The 12,565-nt window shown below is 42.4% G+C and overlaps 1 protein-coding gene across 1 annotated transcript in view; it reads left to right on the top strand.

Moving 5' to 3' along the window:
* The first annotated feature begins 9,795 nt into the window (after positions 1-9,795).
* The window catches only part of ZNF461 (zinc finger protein 461), a 36,477-nt gene continuing 33,707 nt past the window's right edge, over positions 9,796-12,565 (top strand). The window contains exons 1-2 of the mRNA XM_025854479.2: positions 9,796-9,926; positions 12,262-12,353. Coding sequence (XP_025710264.1) covers positions 12,345-12,353 — 9 coding nt within the window. The 5' untranslated portion in view covers positions 9,796-9,926; positions 12,262-12,344. The remainder of the gene's footprint in view (positions 9,927-12,261; positions 12,354-12,565) is intronic.

Raw genomic sequence — 12,565 nt, 5'->3', positions numbered from 1 at the left:
GAATCCTTACCAAACAATAGTTACTGCCTATATGTGGACCTGCACAGTTCAAACCACTGCTATTCAAGTATATATTTACCTGACATTCAATATTGGGAATTTACTCTGAAGATATACTTCCATCTTGGGGCGCCTGGGTGGCTCAGTTGGTTAAGCGACTGCCTTCGGCTCAGGTCATGATCCCAGGGTCCTGGGATCGAGTCCCACATCGGGGTCCCTGCTCCGCAGGAAGCCTGCTTCTCCCTCTCCCACTCCCCCTGCTTGTGTTCCCTCTCTCGCTGTGTCTCTCTCTGTCAAATAAGTAAAATCTTTAAAAAAAAATAGATACACTTCCATCTTTTAAATGGAAGTTTTTTACATTACAGTAGATGCTCTAGATCTTTACTTGTTGGCATGGAAAAATGTTCCCTAGTGTTAGGCAAGAAAGGTAGGTTTCACAATAGCCACGTGTAGCCAATTCTATTTTTGAAAGGAAAGTCTACGTATACAGGGAGGGTAAAGGGATTTACAATAAATGTTCATAGTAGACTATCGTTATTTTAGGATTCCCTGTTTTCTGAATTTTAATGCTCTGTATTTATTTCTTTTACATTCACAAAATAATTATAGAAGTAGCTACAGACACAGAATGGGGACGATGCTGATGTATCTTTGAGAATTCAGGCTAAAGAAAGCTGCTCAAACATCTTAAAGTTCTAGCTCTTCATATCAGCTGAGCTTTTAACTGCAATGGCTTCCCTCTTCCTGGAGCCTGTTTACTCATTGGTTTCTCTACCATTCAGGGCTGTCTCCTTTCCTCTGATAAGGAAATCACACCTGGCTGAGAGATATAAACTCCTATATATAGGAAATGAAATGGGACTTGGGTTTGCTGAGGTGCTGCCAAACAGGGAAAAAGGGCCAGAGGAAGATGAAATCACTTTAGATCTCAAGAAAATGAAGCCTCAGTAAAAACAAAATGCAGTTATTTCCAGTTATACAAATGCCGAATCAGTTATTCTTTTTTTTTTTTTAAGATTTTATTTATTTATTTATTTGACACAGAGAGACACAGCAAGAGAGGAAACACACGCAGGGGGAGTGGGAGAGGGAGAAGCAGGCTTCCCGCGGAGCAGGGAGCCCGATGCGGGCTCGATCCCAGGACCCTGAGATCATGACCTGAGCCGAAGGCAGACGCTTAATGACTGAGCCACCCAGGCGCCCCCAAATCAGTTCTTCAAAGGCTCTCCAGAAAGTCATATTGAAGGAGGATACTTCCAGTAGGCAGATTATAAATAATGAGTGAAAATATTCTTTTTTTTTTTTGATGTAGTGGAGCAAAAATATTCTTAATGGGCAAAATCAGGCTCCAACATCCCATCCTTGTAGTTACATCCTTCCGAACAGGGTTCAGGAGGTCTCCTCACCTGGGAGAACTTGATGGACGTCTTTGGAAGTGATAGTACTGCCAATGACAAAAACATTCCAACTCCACAAACCCTAGCCCCATATGACCCTGGAAGAAAGGGGAAGGTGGGCCAGATGTGGGAGCTAGGCAGCATATAGAAGGAATTCCTCTGGCATGGTTCAGCTTTCTGAGTCCAGCAAGAATATACAAATATAATAAATTCCAGAAGTTCCTCACAATAAGGTATTATGTGGTTATTAAAAAATTGAGGAATAACCAAAAAATAGAGAAAAATTCAAAATATACTGACAATGGCTTAAGGTTGTGTAGGTTACTACACAACATGTACAACTATTCCATTTACCAAAAGGTCATATATATCATTATGGATAGAATGTCAAACATCAGCAATAGAAAGAAAAATATCTGGGGGCACCTGGGTGGCTCAGTTGTTAGGCGTCTGCCTTCGGCTCAGGTCATGATCTCAGGGTCCTGGGATCGAGCCCCACATTGGGCTCCCTGCTCCGCGGGAAGCCCGCTTCTCCCTCTCCCACTCCCCCTGCCTGTGTTCCCTCGCTTGCTGTGTCTCTCTGTGTCAAATAAATAAATAAAATCTTAAAAAAAAAAGAAAGAAAAATATCTGGATTTATACCTTTAAATGTTAACATTATTGATTTCTAGTCTGTGATACTGATTTTTGGTTTAAGTATACTTCCATAACATATAAATTTAAATTTACTTCCTATTTTCTTTAGAAGAACCAAGAATGTATTTATTTTAGATTATTTTTTAAGAAATTTTATTAAAGGGCGCCTGGGTGGCTCAGTCGTTAAGCGTCTGCCTTCGGCTCAGGTCATGATCCCAGCGTCCTGGGATCAAGCCCCACGTCGGGCTCCCTGCTCAGCGGGAAGCCTGCTTCTCCCTCTCCCACTCTCCCTGCTTGTGTTCCTGCTCTCGCTGTCTCTCTCTGTCAAATAAATAAATAAAATCTTAAAAAAAATTTTATTAAAGGGAACTTCTTAAAAAATAGGTGAAAAAAACTTTTATGGGTCCTTAGGTTAGATTTATAGCTCAGCATATTCTAAATATAGCTTGGCTATGAATGGTTTGTCTTATGTCCCTTCTAACAGTTTGTTTCCAAGCATATCTAGGGGTTTTCTGCCTAGAGAAGAGCTAAGAGGCTCAAACCCTGGTCTAGTTGTTTTATGTCTTTTGATGGAAGAATTTATTTCACTTCTGAAATATTAGCCATAATGCCCTGCAACCAGTGAGAGAATCACCTTGCTCTATTAGTCTCCCTTTGGACCCAACATCAAGGGAATCAAAACTGTAGGGCATAAACTTGACTAGGGAAAATTCACATTCAAGAGTTCCTGTGAATTCACAGTAATTTGGACATGCTGCTATAGTTAGAATTCTTTCTTGTCAACTCCCATGGTTTATCATTGCACTTCTCCAGAGGTCTTTGTTATGTTCTACCTTTGACCTACTTTTATTTCCCCTGTTGGATTATGAACAGCATAAAGGTAGCAATTATATCTTATTCATCTGTTTCATCCTAATACATAGGCACAAGTTCTGGTGTACTGTAGGCATGTCTAATGTCTTATATAGAAATCCTACTTCTAGGATACTTAGGAAGAATTAAAAATAAATAAGTATTACAAGGATGTTCACTGAAGATTTCCTGATAATAGGGGCACCTGGGTGGCTCAGTTGGTTGAGTGTCTGCCTTCGGCTCAGGTCATTATCCCAGTGTCCTGGGATGGAGCTTTGAGTTGGACTCTCCACTCTGCGGGGAGTCTGCTTCTCTCTCTCTCCCCTTGCCCTTCCCCCCCCCCCTGCTCATGTGTGCGCTCTCTCTCTCTCTCAAATAATTTAAAAAAGAATTCGTGATAATAATTAGTAAAAAAAAAAAGGCTTCAGAATAAACAATGTGTTAAATAAGATATGATAGACCACACTGTAATCATTATGATTTTGGCCTCAATTATTGTCAAAGAGAGATATTCATCAGGAATGGCTTAGTGAAATACAGCAGAAGGTATAGAGTTGGAAAATAGTAGAATCTGGTAGTTAAATAAAGATTGAGGACTTTGGAACTCAAGTTCTAGTTTCATCTCTCAGGAACTCTGTGACATTTCACAACTTATTTCAGCCCTTGATGCCTCACTTGCCTAAGCAGTTTACTGAGAATGGTAATACCTCCCTCACAGGGCTCTCATGAGGATTAAATTAGACAATACATGTCCTTATAATAGTGTATTAGAGTTCTCCAGAGAAAGAGAAACGATAGGATGTATGTGTGTGTCTGTGTGTGTGTACTGAGTTAAGAAAGAGATTTTTTTTTTTTTTTAAAAGAAAGAGATTTTAAGGAACTGGCTCATAAGATTGTAGAAGCCTGTTAAGTCCGAAATCTATAGGTCAGGTCAGCAGGTTGGACACCCAGGGAACAGCTGCGGTTTGAGTCCAAAAGCTGTCTGCTCGCAGAGTTCCTTTCTGCTCCGGGAGAGAGCAGTCTTTAGTCTATCAAGGCCTTCAACTGGTTAGATGAGACCCACCCACATTCTGGAGGGTAATCTGTTTTAAATTAAATGTTAATCTCATCTAATAAACACCTTCACAGAAACATCCAGAATGATATTTGACCAAATATTTGGGCATCGTGCCCAGCCATGTTACATAAAATTAGGCTTCATAAGTCCACCCCTTGTCAACTTGGTACCTATATGCATCTCCTTAAACTATACTTAATATCTGAATAAAAACGGGGGTGCCTGGGTGGCTCAGTTGGTTAAGCAACTGCCTTCAGCTCAGGTCATGATCCTGGAGTCCCGGGATCGAGTCCCACATTGGGCTCCCTGCTCGGCAGGGAGTCTGCTTCTCCCTCTAACCCTCCCCTCTCTCATGCTCTCTCTCTCTCATTCTCTCTCTCAAATAAGTAAATAAAATCTTGAAAAAAATCTGAATAAAAACAGTAACAAGGACATACTTAATATCTGATATAAAACAGTATAATATCTGAATAAAATAGTATAATATCTGAATAAAAACAGTAACAGACCTACTTCCACCTAACATGATACAACTATCCTGCATACAACCAGAAAATACACAAATCCTTTCCCCAGAAGAGGGTGCAAAGTCTTGCATGCTGTTTACTTTTCTCCCTTATATCCCACAACTTAAATATTATGTAAAGTTAATAATACTTACATACTATAAGGTCAATACATCTTATATTACATGATAATGGTATAAAAAAGGAACAAAGATATTTATATACATATGTACAAACACACAACAAAATAAACACTCATGACAATTATAGTCCCAATTTCTGAAACTGGTCACGTGGTTGTAGTAGGCATTTATAACTACCTTCTTCCACCACCCATTCCATATTCCCTTTGCCCTCAGCAAGCTCCTCAGCTGGTCATGGTTCTTTACCTGGTGGGGTGACCCAAACATTCATTCTTGGGTGTCTGGCCCATGAGTAACCCTGCCTTTATAGTTTGTAGTTTGCCATTCACTTTAGTGATAGGGCAGGGTAATATTAAGAGATGCCCCAAAGGATCTCCTGTACTCTAGGCATACTCCTCCTTACCTCCACTGTGGCGTAGCAGTCCAACTTCCCCTTGGTAGTCAAGATCAATCACCCCAGCCAGCATACTTACTCCCTTCTTTGCCTTCTGATTCAGAGGGATGAGAAACCCAAAGCGGTTGGGTAGCAGTCTTAATTTATAGTTAAATGCAATCACTGTATCTCCTGGTGGAAGCATTCCTCCCTTTGGAACTAAGACCTCTATGCAGCAGAGCACAGGTTGTGGGGAGGGGAAGCAAAAATTGTGCTATTGGGTAATTAGGGGTAATAGTGAGTGGTGTCACTCCCAATTCAACCCCTTGATTCCTGGCCTTGTAAATCCTGACTTTGGGAGAAACAGCACCAGAGACTGGATGCTGACACCGAAGCATACACAGCCTTCTGCAGAACCATGCCCCAGCCCTGCAAGATACTGCCACCTAGCTGGCACTGTGACTGAGTCTTCAAAACATCACTCCATCTGTCAAGCCAGCTGCTTCAGAACGGTGGGGATCTTGAGAAGACCAGTGAATTCCATGAGGATGGGCCCACTGCTGCACTTTAGTTACTGTGATATGAGTTCCTTGATCAGAAGCACTGCTGTTTGGAAAATACCATGATAGTGGATAAGGCATTCTGTAAGTTCACTGATGGTAGTTTCGGTAGAAGCATAATGTATATAGGCAAATCTGTATCTGGAGTGTCTGTTCCATTAAGAAAAAACATGTTGCCTCTTCCATGATGGAAGCAGTTCAATGTAATCAACCTGCCACCAGAGAATGGTGCTATATCGGTGACTCACTGTTGGTCTCTGCTAGCAGATTGGGCATTCAGCAGTGGCTGTAACCAGGTTGGCCTTAGTGAGTGGACACCCATGTTGCTGAACCCATGGACAGCTGCCATCACTGCCACCATGGCCACTTTGTTCAAGAACCCACTGGGTGATGACAGGGGTGGCTGAGGGAAGAAACCAACTGGTGTCCACAGACTGGGTCATCCTATCTACTTTATTAAAACCCTCCTCTGCTGAGCATTTTAACATGCGACACAAAGAACTTCACTTTTACCCATTCAAAGAGGTCTGTACCTCTTTTCCAGACTTCCTTCACATGAATTTCCCAATCATGTTCCTTCCAAGTTCCTGACCATCCAAACCACTGGCCACAGCCTGTGAATCAGTATGTAATCACACATCTGACCATTTCTTCTTCCAAGCAAAAAAACAAAACAAAACAAAACAAAACAAAAACCAGGTGCACTGCTTAAAGCTCTGACCAGTAGGATTACTTGTTCCTTCAGGGCATACTTGGCCCAATCACTTATACATCACTTCCATTTTATGAAAGTGCTGCTATGCACACCCAATATAATAGTTTGTTGGGTCAGATTACACCCAGTTTATGATGGTAAGTTGGTGGCCCATGGTTTAGTGTTTAGTCTCTAAGGCCCAGTAGTAGGCCAAAACCTGTTTCTCAAAAGGAGAGTAGTTAACTGCAGAGAATGGCATGGCTTTGCTTCAAAATCCTAAGGGCCTGAACTGTGACCCATCTATAGGGTCCTGCCAAAGGCCCTAGACAGCATCAGTATCTGCCTCTGGTATTTCAAACACCCTTGGATTTACTGGGCCTTTTGGCCCAAGAGGCAAAGTGCTTGCATAGCAGTTTGGACCTGTTGCAGAGTCGCAGAGCCTTCTTTTGTTCTGGGTCCTACTCAAAACTAGTAGCTTTTCACATCCCTTGGTAAATGGGCCAACGTAATACACCCAAATGAGGAATAGGTTGCCTCCAAAATCCAGAGGTCCACTAGGCTTTGTGCCTCTTTTTTAGGTGTAGGAGGAGCCAGATGCAACAATTTATCCTTCATCCTTAGAAGGGATATCATAACATGCCCCACATCACTGGATCGCTAGAAACTTCACTGAGGTAGTAGAAGGCCTCTGAGTTTTTGTTGGATTTATTTCCCAACCCTGACACCCAGATGTCTTATCAGTAAATCTAGAGTAGTTGCCATTTCTTGCTCACTAGGTCCATTGGCATAATGTCATCAATGTAATTGACCAGTGTGACATCTTGTGGAAGGGAAAAATAATTAAGATCCCTGTGAACTAAATTATTATACATGTAAACTAAGTTACAGGGCTGGGGAGCTGATGTACCCCTGAGGTAGGACACTGAAGCTATATTACTTGTTACTGCCAAGTGAAAACCGTTGCTTCTGGTTGTCTTTATTTACAGAGATGGAGGGGGAAAATTGCCAGATCAGTAATCGCATAGCAGGTACCAGGGAATGTTAATTTGCTCACGTAATGAAACCACATCTAGTAAAACAGCTGCAGTTGGAGTCACCACCAGCTTATGATAACCCACTGTCATTCTCCAAGATTTCTGTCTGCAGAGGCCAAACAGGCAAGTTGAATGGGTATATGGTGGGAATCACCACCCCTGCATTTTTAAAGTTCTTAATAATGGCACTAATATCTGCAATCCCTCCAGGAATACAGTATTTCTTTTGGTCTATTATTTATTTTTAGGTAGAGGCAGTTTTAGTAGTTTCCACTTGTCCTTTCCTCACTCAACCGGCCAGAGAGACATGCTGAGTATGTCTGTTCCAATTATCCATTCCAGAACTGGGGGGAAAAACCACAGGATGGATTCAGGTACCCACTGGGTCTGCTGTGAGATAGACCTTGGCTAAAACAACATTGATCATAGACCTCCTTAAGCCTCTACCCTGACTGGTAGACCAGTGAAGTTTTAGGTCTCCTGGAATTAGTGTCAGCTCAAGGCCAGTGTCCAAGGTCTGATTATTTCCTTTTCCTCAAAGTATGGCCTCCCTGGTAAAGGCTATGGGTTCCTATAAGAAGGCCTGGGGGAAAATTATCAGCACAAATTTTTGGCAGTGTAGCAGGGTTTTTCATTCAAGGGGTTCTGGGTCAGTATACTGGGTCAAGTCTTAAGAATTGACTGACAGTCCATGACTTTTTATTATTCAAGTTAGGCTTTTGTTCACTTGACTAGATAGAACTCTTTCACTTATACAGATCGACTAAGAATTTAGACTTCCCATCTATTTCACTTCCACCAAAGAAAACTAACCGTACTCCCAGTTACCCTATAACAAAGATTAACAAAAAATCTTTCATGATCATTTTGCATTCATCACAATAAATTATTTCATATTTTTAAAATCCACGTTTTAAGTTATACTTAAATTTTTAAAAATTTCCACAGGAAACTTAATTTCTTTTTTTTTTTTAAGATTTTATTTATTTGACAGAGAGAGAGGCAGAGAGAGCGGGAACACAAGCAAGGGGAGTGGGAGAGGGAGAAGCAGGCTTCCCGCCGAGCAAGGACCCTGGGATCATGACCTGAGCCGAAGGCAGACGCTTAACGACCCAGGCGCCCTGGAAAGTTAATTTTCAAGTAAAACCTATGCTGCAGGAAGCTTAACTATCATCTCTTTAGAGGTAAGTAAAGAGGTTTAGAGTTCTCAATCTCACACTCTTAATATTGCAGTCTCTCATATAGTTACTACATTCAGATCACAACCACACACGTATCTTCCATCCAGATTTTAACTTGCATAAGTTGCATTCAAACACACAAAAACAAATTTACTAGATCTCTCACAAGATCTCCCAATCCTACTCAATTAAAACTCACATATATCAACCTCAAAGTCACAATGTTTAATCACCTGCTCTTGCACTGTCATACAATTCATTCAGAGACTTGGGTACGGTCACAAACCACTTTCCCATACTTTGTATATTTCACTCAACACCTTGGACAATATCAAATACAAACCAACTCATACACGTGACCAAGAATCAGACCCAGAAACACAACCACTTGTTCTCACAGACAAATTTCTTCATATGACACTTTGAGATGGGGTTTCTGTACTTTTAGCAAGGTTAAAAATCTTTAGATTTGCCTCTTCTGGCAGATAATCTGTACTAGTTTCCACCTCTCTCAGTCAATTCTGGTTTCTCGCACCCCACAATGTCGCTTCACGCCTCTCCCACGCATACAGGTAAGGCTCAGGATCAGCTCTGCCTGGCCCAGGTATCTGTTTCATCCATCAGGGTACATCAGGGAGACCAGCCTCCTCCCTTCTCTCGACGGACACCTACCGCAGCCAACCGCTCCTGCTAGTCATAGGTAGACCCAACACAAACAGCCTCCCACAAAACTTTACAAACTCACTGCCCGCATAGTCGCGCCACCCACAAGCACTCGTAATCAATCACAGGTCTCAAATGGCTCCTCACTCCTAAGCCACGTTATATTACACTTCACAATCACTGCGCGTGGCCTCACACGGGTATACAGCACGACCACTATTTCAAACGGTCTCAGAAACGTCTCACAAACTACTTTCCTCATTCAGGACACACTCAGTCGGTGTAACATATACATCCTCTCCCTCTCGATCAAACTCACCCTCGGCCACTCGCACCTTCGGACTCAGAAAACACATCTCGCACTGCCACCTTACAGACGAAGGCCGGACCCCTCCGCATCCGACAACAATTCCCTCAAACCACAGCACGTGCGCGTCCACCTTGAGAGGTAGGGACAGCCACGGTGCCAGGCTTGAAATCCGCCCTCAGAGGAATCCGAGGACCCGGATTCAGACCGAAATTTCGGGTCTGAGCCTTGGAAAGGGAGAAGTGGTAGCCTCACTCCAGGCCCGATGAAACTGCGCAGGTGCATCCCGAAACCCGGTAGGAGATTTACCACTTTCAGCTCCCCGGCGCTTTCCTTTTGGACTACGTTTCCCAGAGGACACAGCGGTTCAAAGCTATTTCCGGTAGGAACGTTGGCTGGTCGGCCGCAGAGGCAGGTGAGGGCTTTTTACTCGACCAGCGGAGTGTGCAAGGCTAAGCGTGCGGCCTCACCTGGAATGCAAATCATAGAATATGAACCAGAGCACTTCCTGAGGATGCTGAAGGTAAGGACTCCTGGCGTTCCAGGCCTGGGCAAGAGGAGTGTCTGGAGTGTTAGGCCTCCAAAGTGCAGGAGCTGCTCTAGGAGGATAGATTGGGTTGTTGTGAGTGCGTGAAGGAAACTATGAGTTTGTCGCCGGACTAAGTATATTTGGCCGTTTGTTGTGAGAGCGACTGGATTCGGATCGTGCTTTTGTGACAGTGTAATTGTTTGCGTGGCCATTTGTGTGAATGGAGTTTGTATGTGGTTGTGACCATGATTGCAGGTGGCTATTTGTGTGAGCCTCAGATACTTGCATAAAAGAAAAAAAGCACAATTACACAAAGCGTTACACCCAGGCTCACGTAATCAGGCAGTTAGGGAGACATTCCAGTATTTAACTGTAGATTCATACTACACAAAGCCAAAAAGACATAATACAACCCACGTTTATCATCATCCCACTACCCCAGACGCAGACACACATATATAGTAAAACAAAAACAACCACTCCCCAACCACAAACTGCCCTATGCCTACTTAGCCGTCATCCCCAACAGTTATCTAAGAGCTCAAACACATCACCAAGTGTCATAGAATCGTAGTTACCATGGTCACAAACAATGTCTACTCCACATCACACACAGGGTCACACAAAGTTTGAGCTTCAAGAAAGGCCTGATGGGGGGCACCTGGCTGGCTCAGTCAATAGAGCATGGGATTCTTTTTGTTGTTGTTGTTAAAGATTTTTTGAGCATGGGATTCTTGGTCTTGGGGTTGTAACTTCAGCTCCACACTGGGTTTAGAGATTACTTAGAAAAGGCCTGGTGTCTCGTAGTTCTTATCTACCTCACTACTTCCGCCATTCCCCTTAGAAACACCTAGGGTAGGAGGAAAGAATGGCGCTGTTGCACATCCAGAATCAGTGTCTAAGATGATTAGGTGCTGCTACTTATCAGAATGTTCATATAAGCTTTTAAAATTCTTTTGTTATATTACTTTATTTAAAGTAAAAGTTACCTATAATTCTTCAACCACTCTAAACATTTTTAAAAAGATTTATTTATTTATTTATTTATTTGACAGAGAGAAAGAAAGGGAGCATGTGAGCAGGGAGAGGAACAGAGGGAGAGGGAGAAGCCGCCCCACATGGGGCTTGATCCCGTTCAGATCATGACCTGAGCCGAAACCAAGAGTGAGATGAATAAACCGCCTGAGCCACCCAGGCGCCCCATCTTTGAACATTTTATTACAAGTGCTTTCACCCTCCTTATATGCATACATATATGCTTATGTATGTATGTGTTTTCCCCGAAAGATTAGACCACAATACACATTGTTTTGTAATTCTTTATTACAGGATATTTAGGTCTTTTGTATGTATTCAGGAATAAATTTCAGAAGATTTTCCAGGATGCTTCCAGGTGTGCTTTCTCACCAGGACTTCAAATTAAAGTCTCAAGTATTTATTTTGGCTTGGAATTTTTTTTTAAGATTTTATTTATTTATTTGACAGAGAGATAGAGAGAGAGAGCACAAGTAGGCAGAGAGGCAGGCAGAGGGAGAGGGAGAAGCAGGCTCTCCGCTGAGCAGGGAGCCCGATGCGGGGCTCGTTCCCAGGACCCCGGGATCATGACCTGAGCTGAAGGCAGACGCTTAACGACTGAGCCACCCAGGTGCCCCTGGAATTTTTTTTTTTTTTAATAGAGAGAGAGTGCGTGTCCATGTGCGTGTGGAGGTGGGGGGACAGAGGGAGAGAGAAAGAATTTTAAGCAGGCTCCAGGCTCAGTGCAGAGCCTGACACAGGCTGGATCTCGTGACCTGAGCTGAAATCAAGAGTCCATCGCTTAACTGACTGTGCCACCCAGGCGCCTCTGGCCTGGAAGTTTTTGTTTTGTTTATTTCTTCTTTTTGTCTGGGTTCTATCAGTCTCTATTTTTAAAATTCCTGTGAGTCATGTATTAGGGCTTTTGGGTTGTTTTCTATTTCTCTAATCTTTTTGTAATGTCCATTTCCTTTTATTTTTCCTCTTAATTCAGTGAAGATCTTGTCAGGATAGGTCTGAACAGGTTGGTTGTGTCCATTTTATCATAGAGTTGGGACACTGATCTGCCTAAATCTTTCCTGCTAAAAAGCCTGGGCCCAGTCTTTCTTGACTCCATTCTACTATACCTGGCTTCCCTTCTTTTTTGAGTAAGGTTGGGATTTGTCCGATTTCCCTCTAATCTTTCATGTATGTGTGTATGGAGATTGGGCATAGGAGACATGCAAGGGGAAGAAAAATGTCCTTCTGTATTAGCACTTTGGCAGCTAAGAAGCAAGATCATCTCATGTCTTTTTTTTAAACCCCTCTCATCCAGCAATATTTTCTTTGGACTGTGAGTTTCTTCTAAAGTGGAACTAAGAAGAGGACTAATACATTGAATTCTAAAAAAAAAAAACAATGGCCCATGTAAGTTGATTTTTTTGTTCCTAATGTCTTCTTTTTTCTATAGTCCTATGAATATTTGCATTCTTTATCCTGATATTGTTGCCTGATTGAATATCATACAATAACTTACTAGTGAGTAAGTGTTGGTTTCAGAACTTCAAGGTCTTCCTCCTCTCCTTTCTAACCAGTGTTCTTATAATCATTCAATAAATCATTTTTCATTTCTCATATGC

Source organism: Callorhinus ursinus, unplaced genomic scaffold (genome assembly GCF_003265705.2).
Source record: "Callorhinus ursinus isolate GAN/ISIS: 27379988/994484 unplaced genomic scaffold, GSC_fseal_2.0 scaffold61, whole genome shotgun sequence".
In the NCBI taxonomy this organism is placed as follows: Eukaryota; Metazoa; Chordata; class Mammalia; order Carnivora; family Otariidae; genus Callorhinus; species Callorhinus ursinus.
Note: the sequence above shows the minus strand (reverse complement) of the source record. Positions and strands in the feature narration are given on the sequence as shown.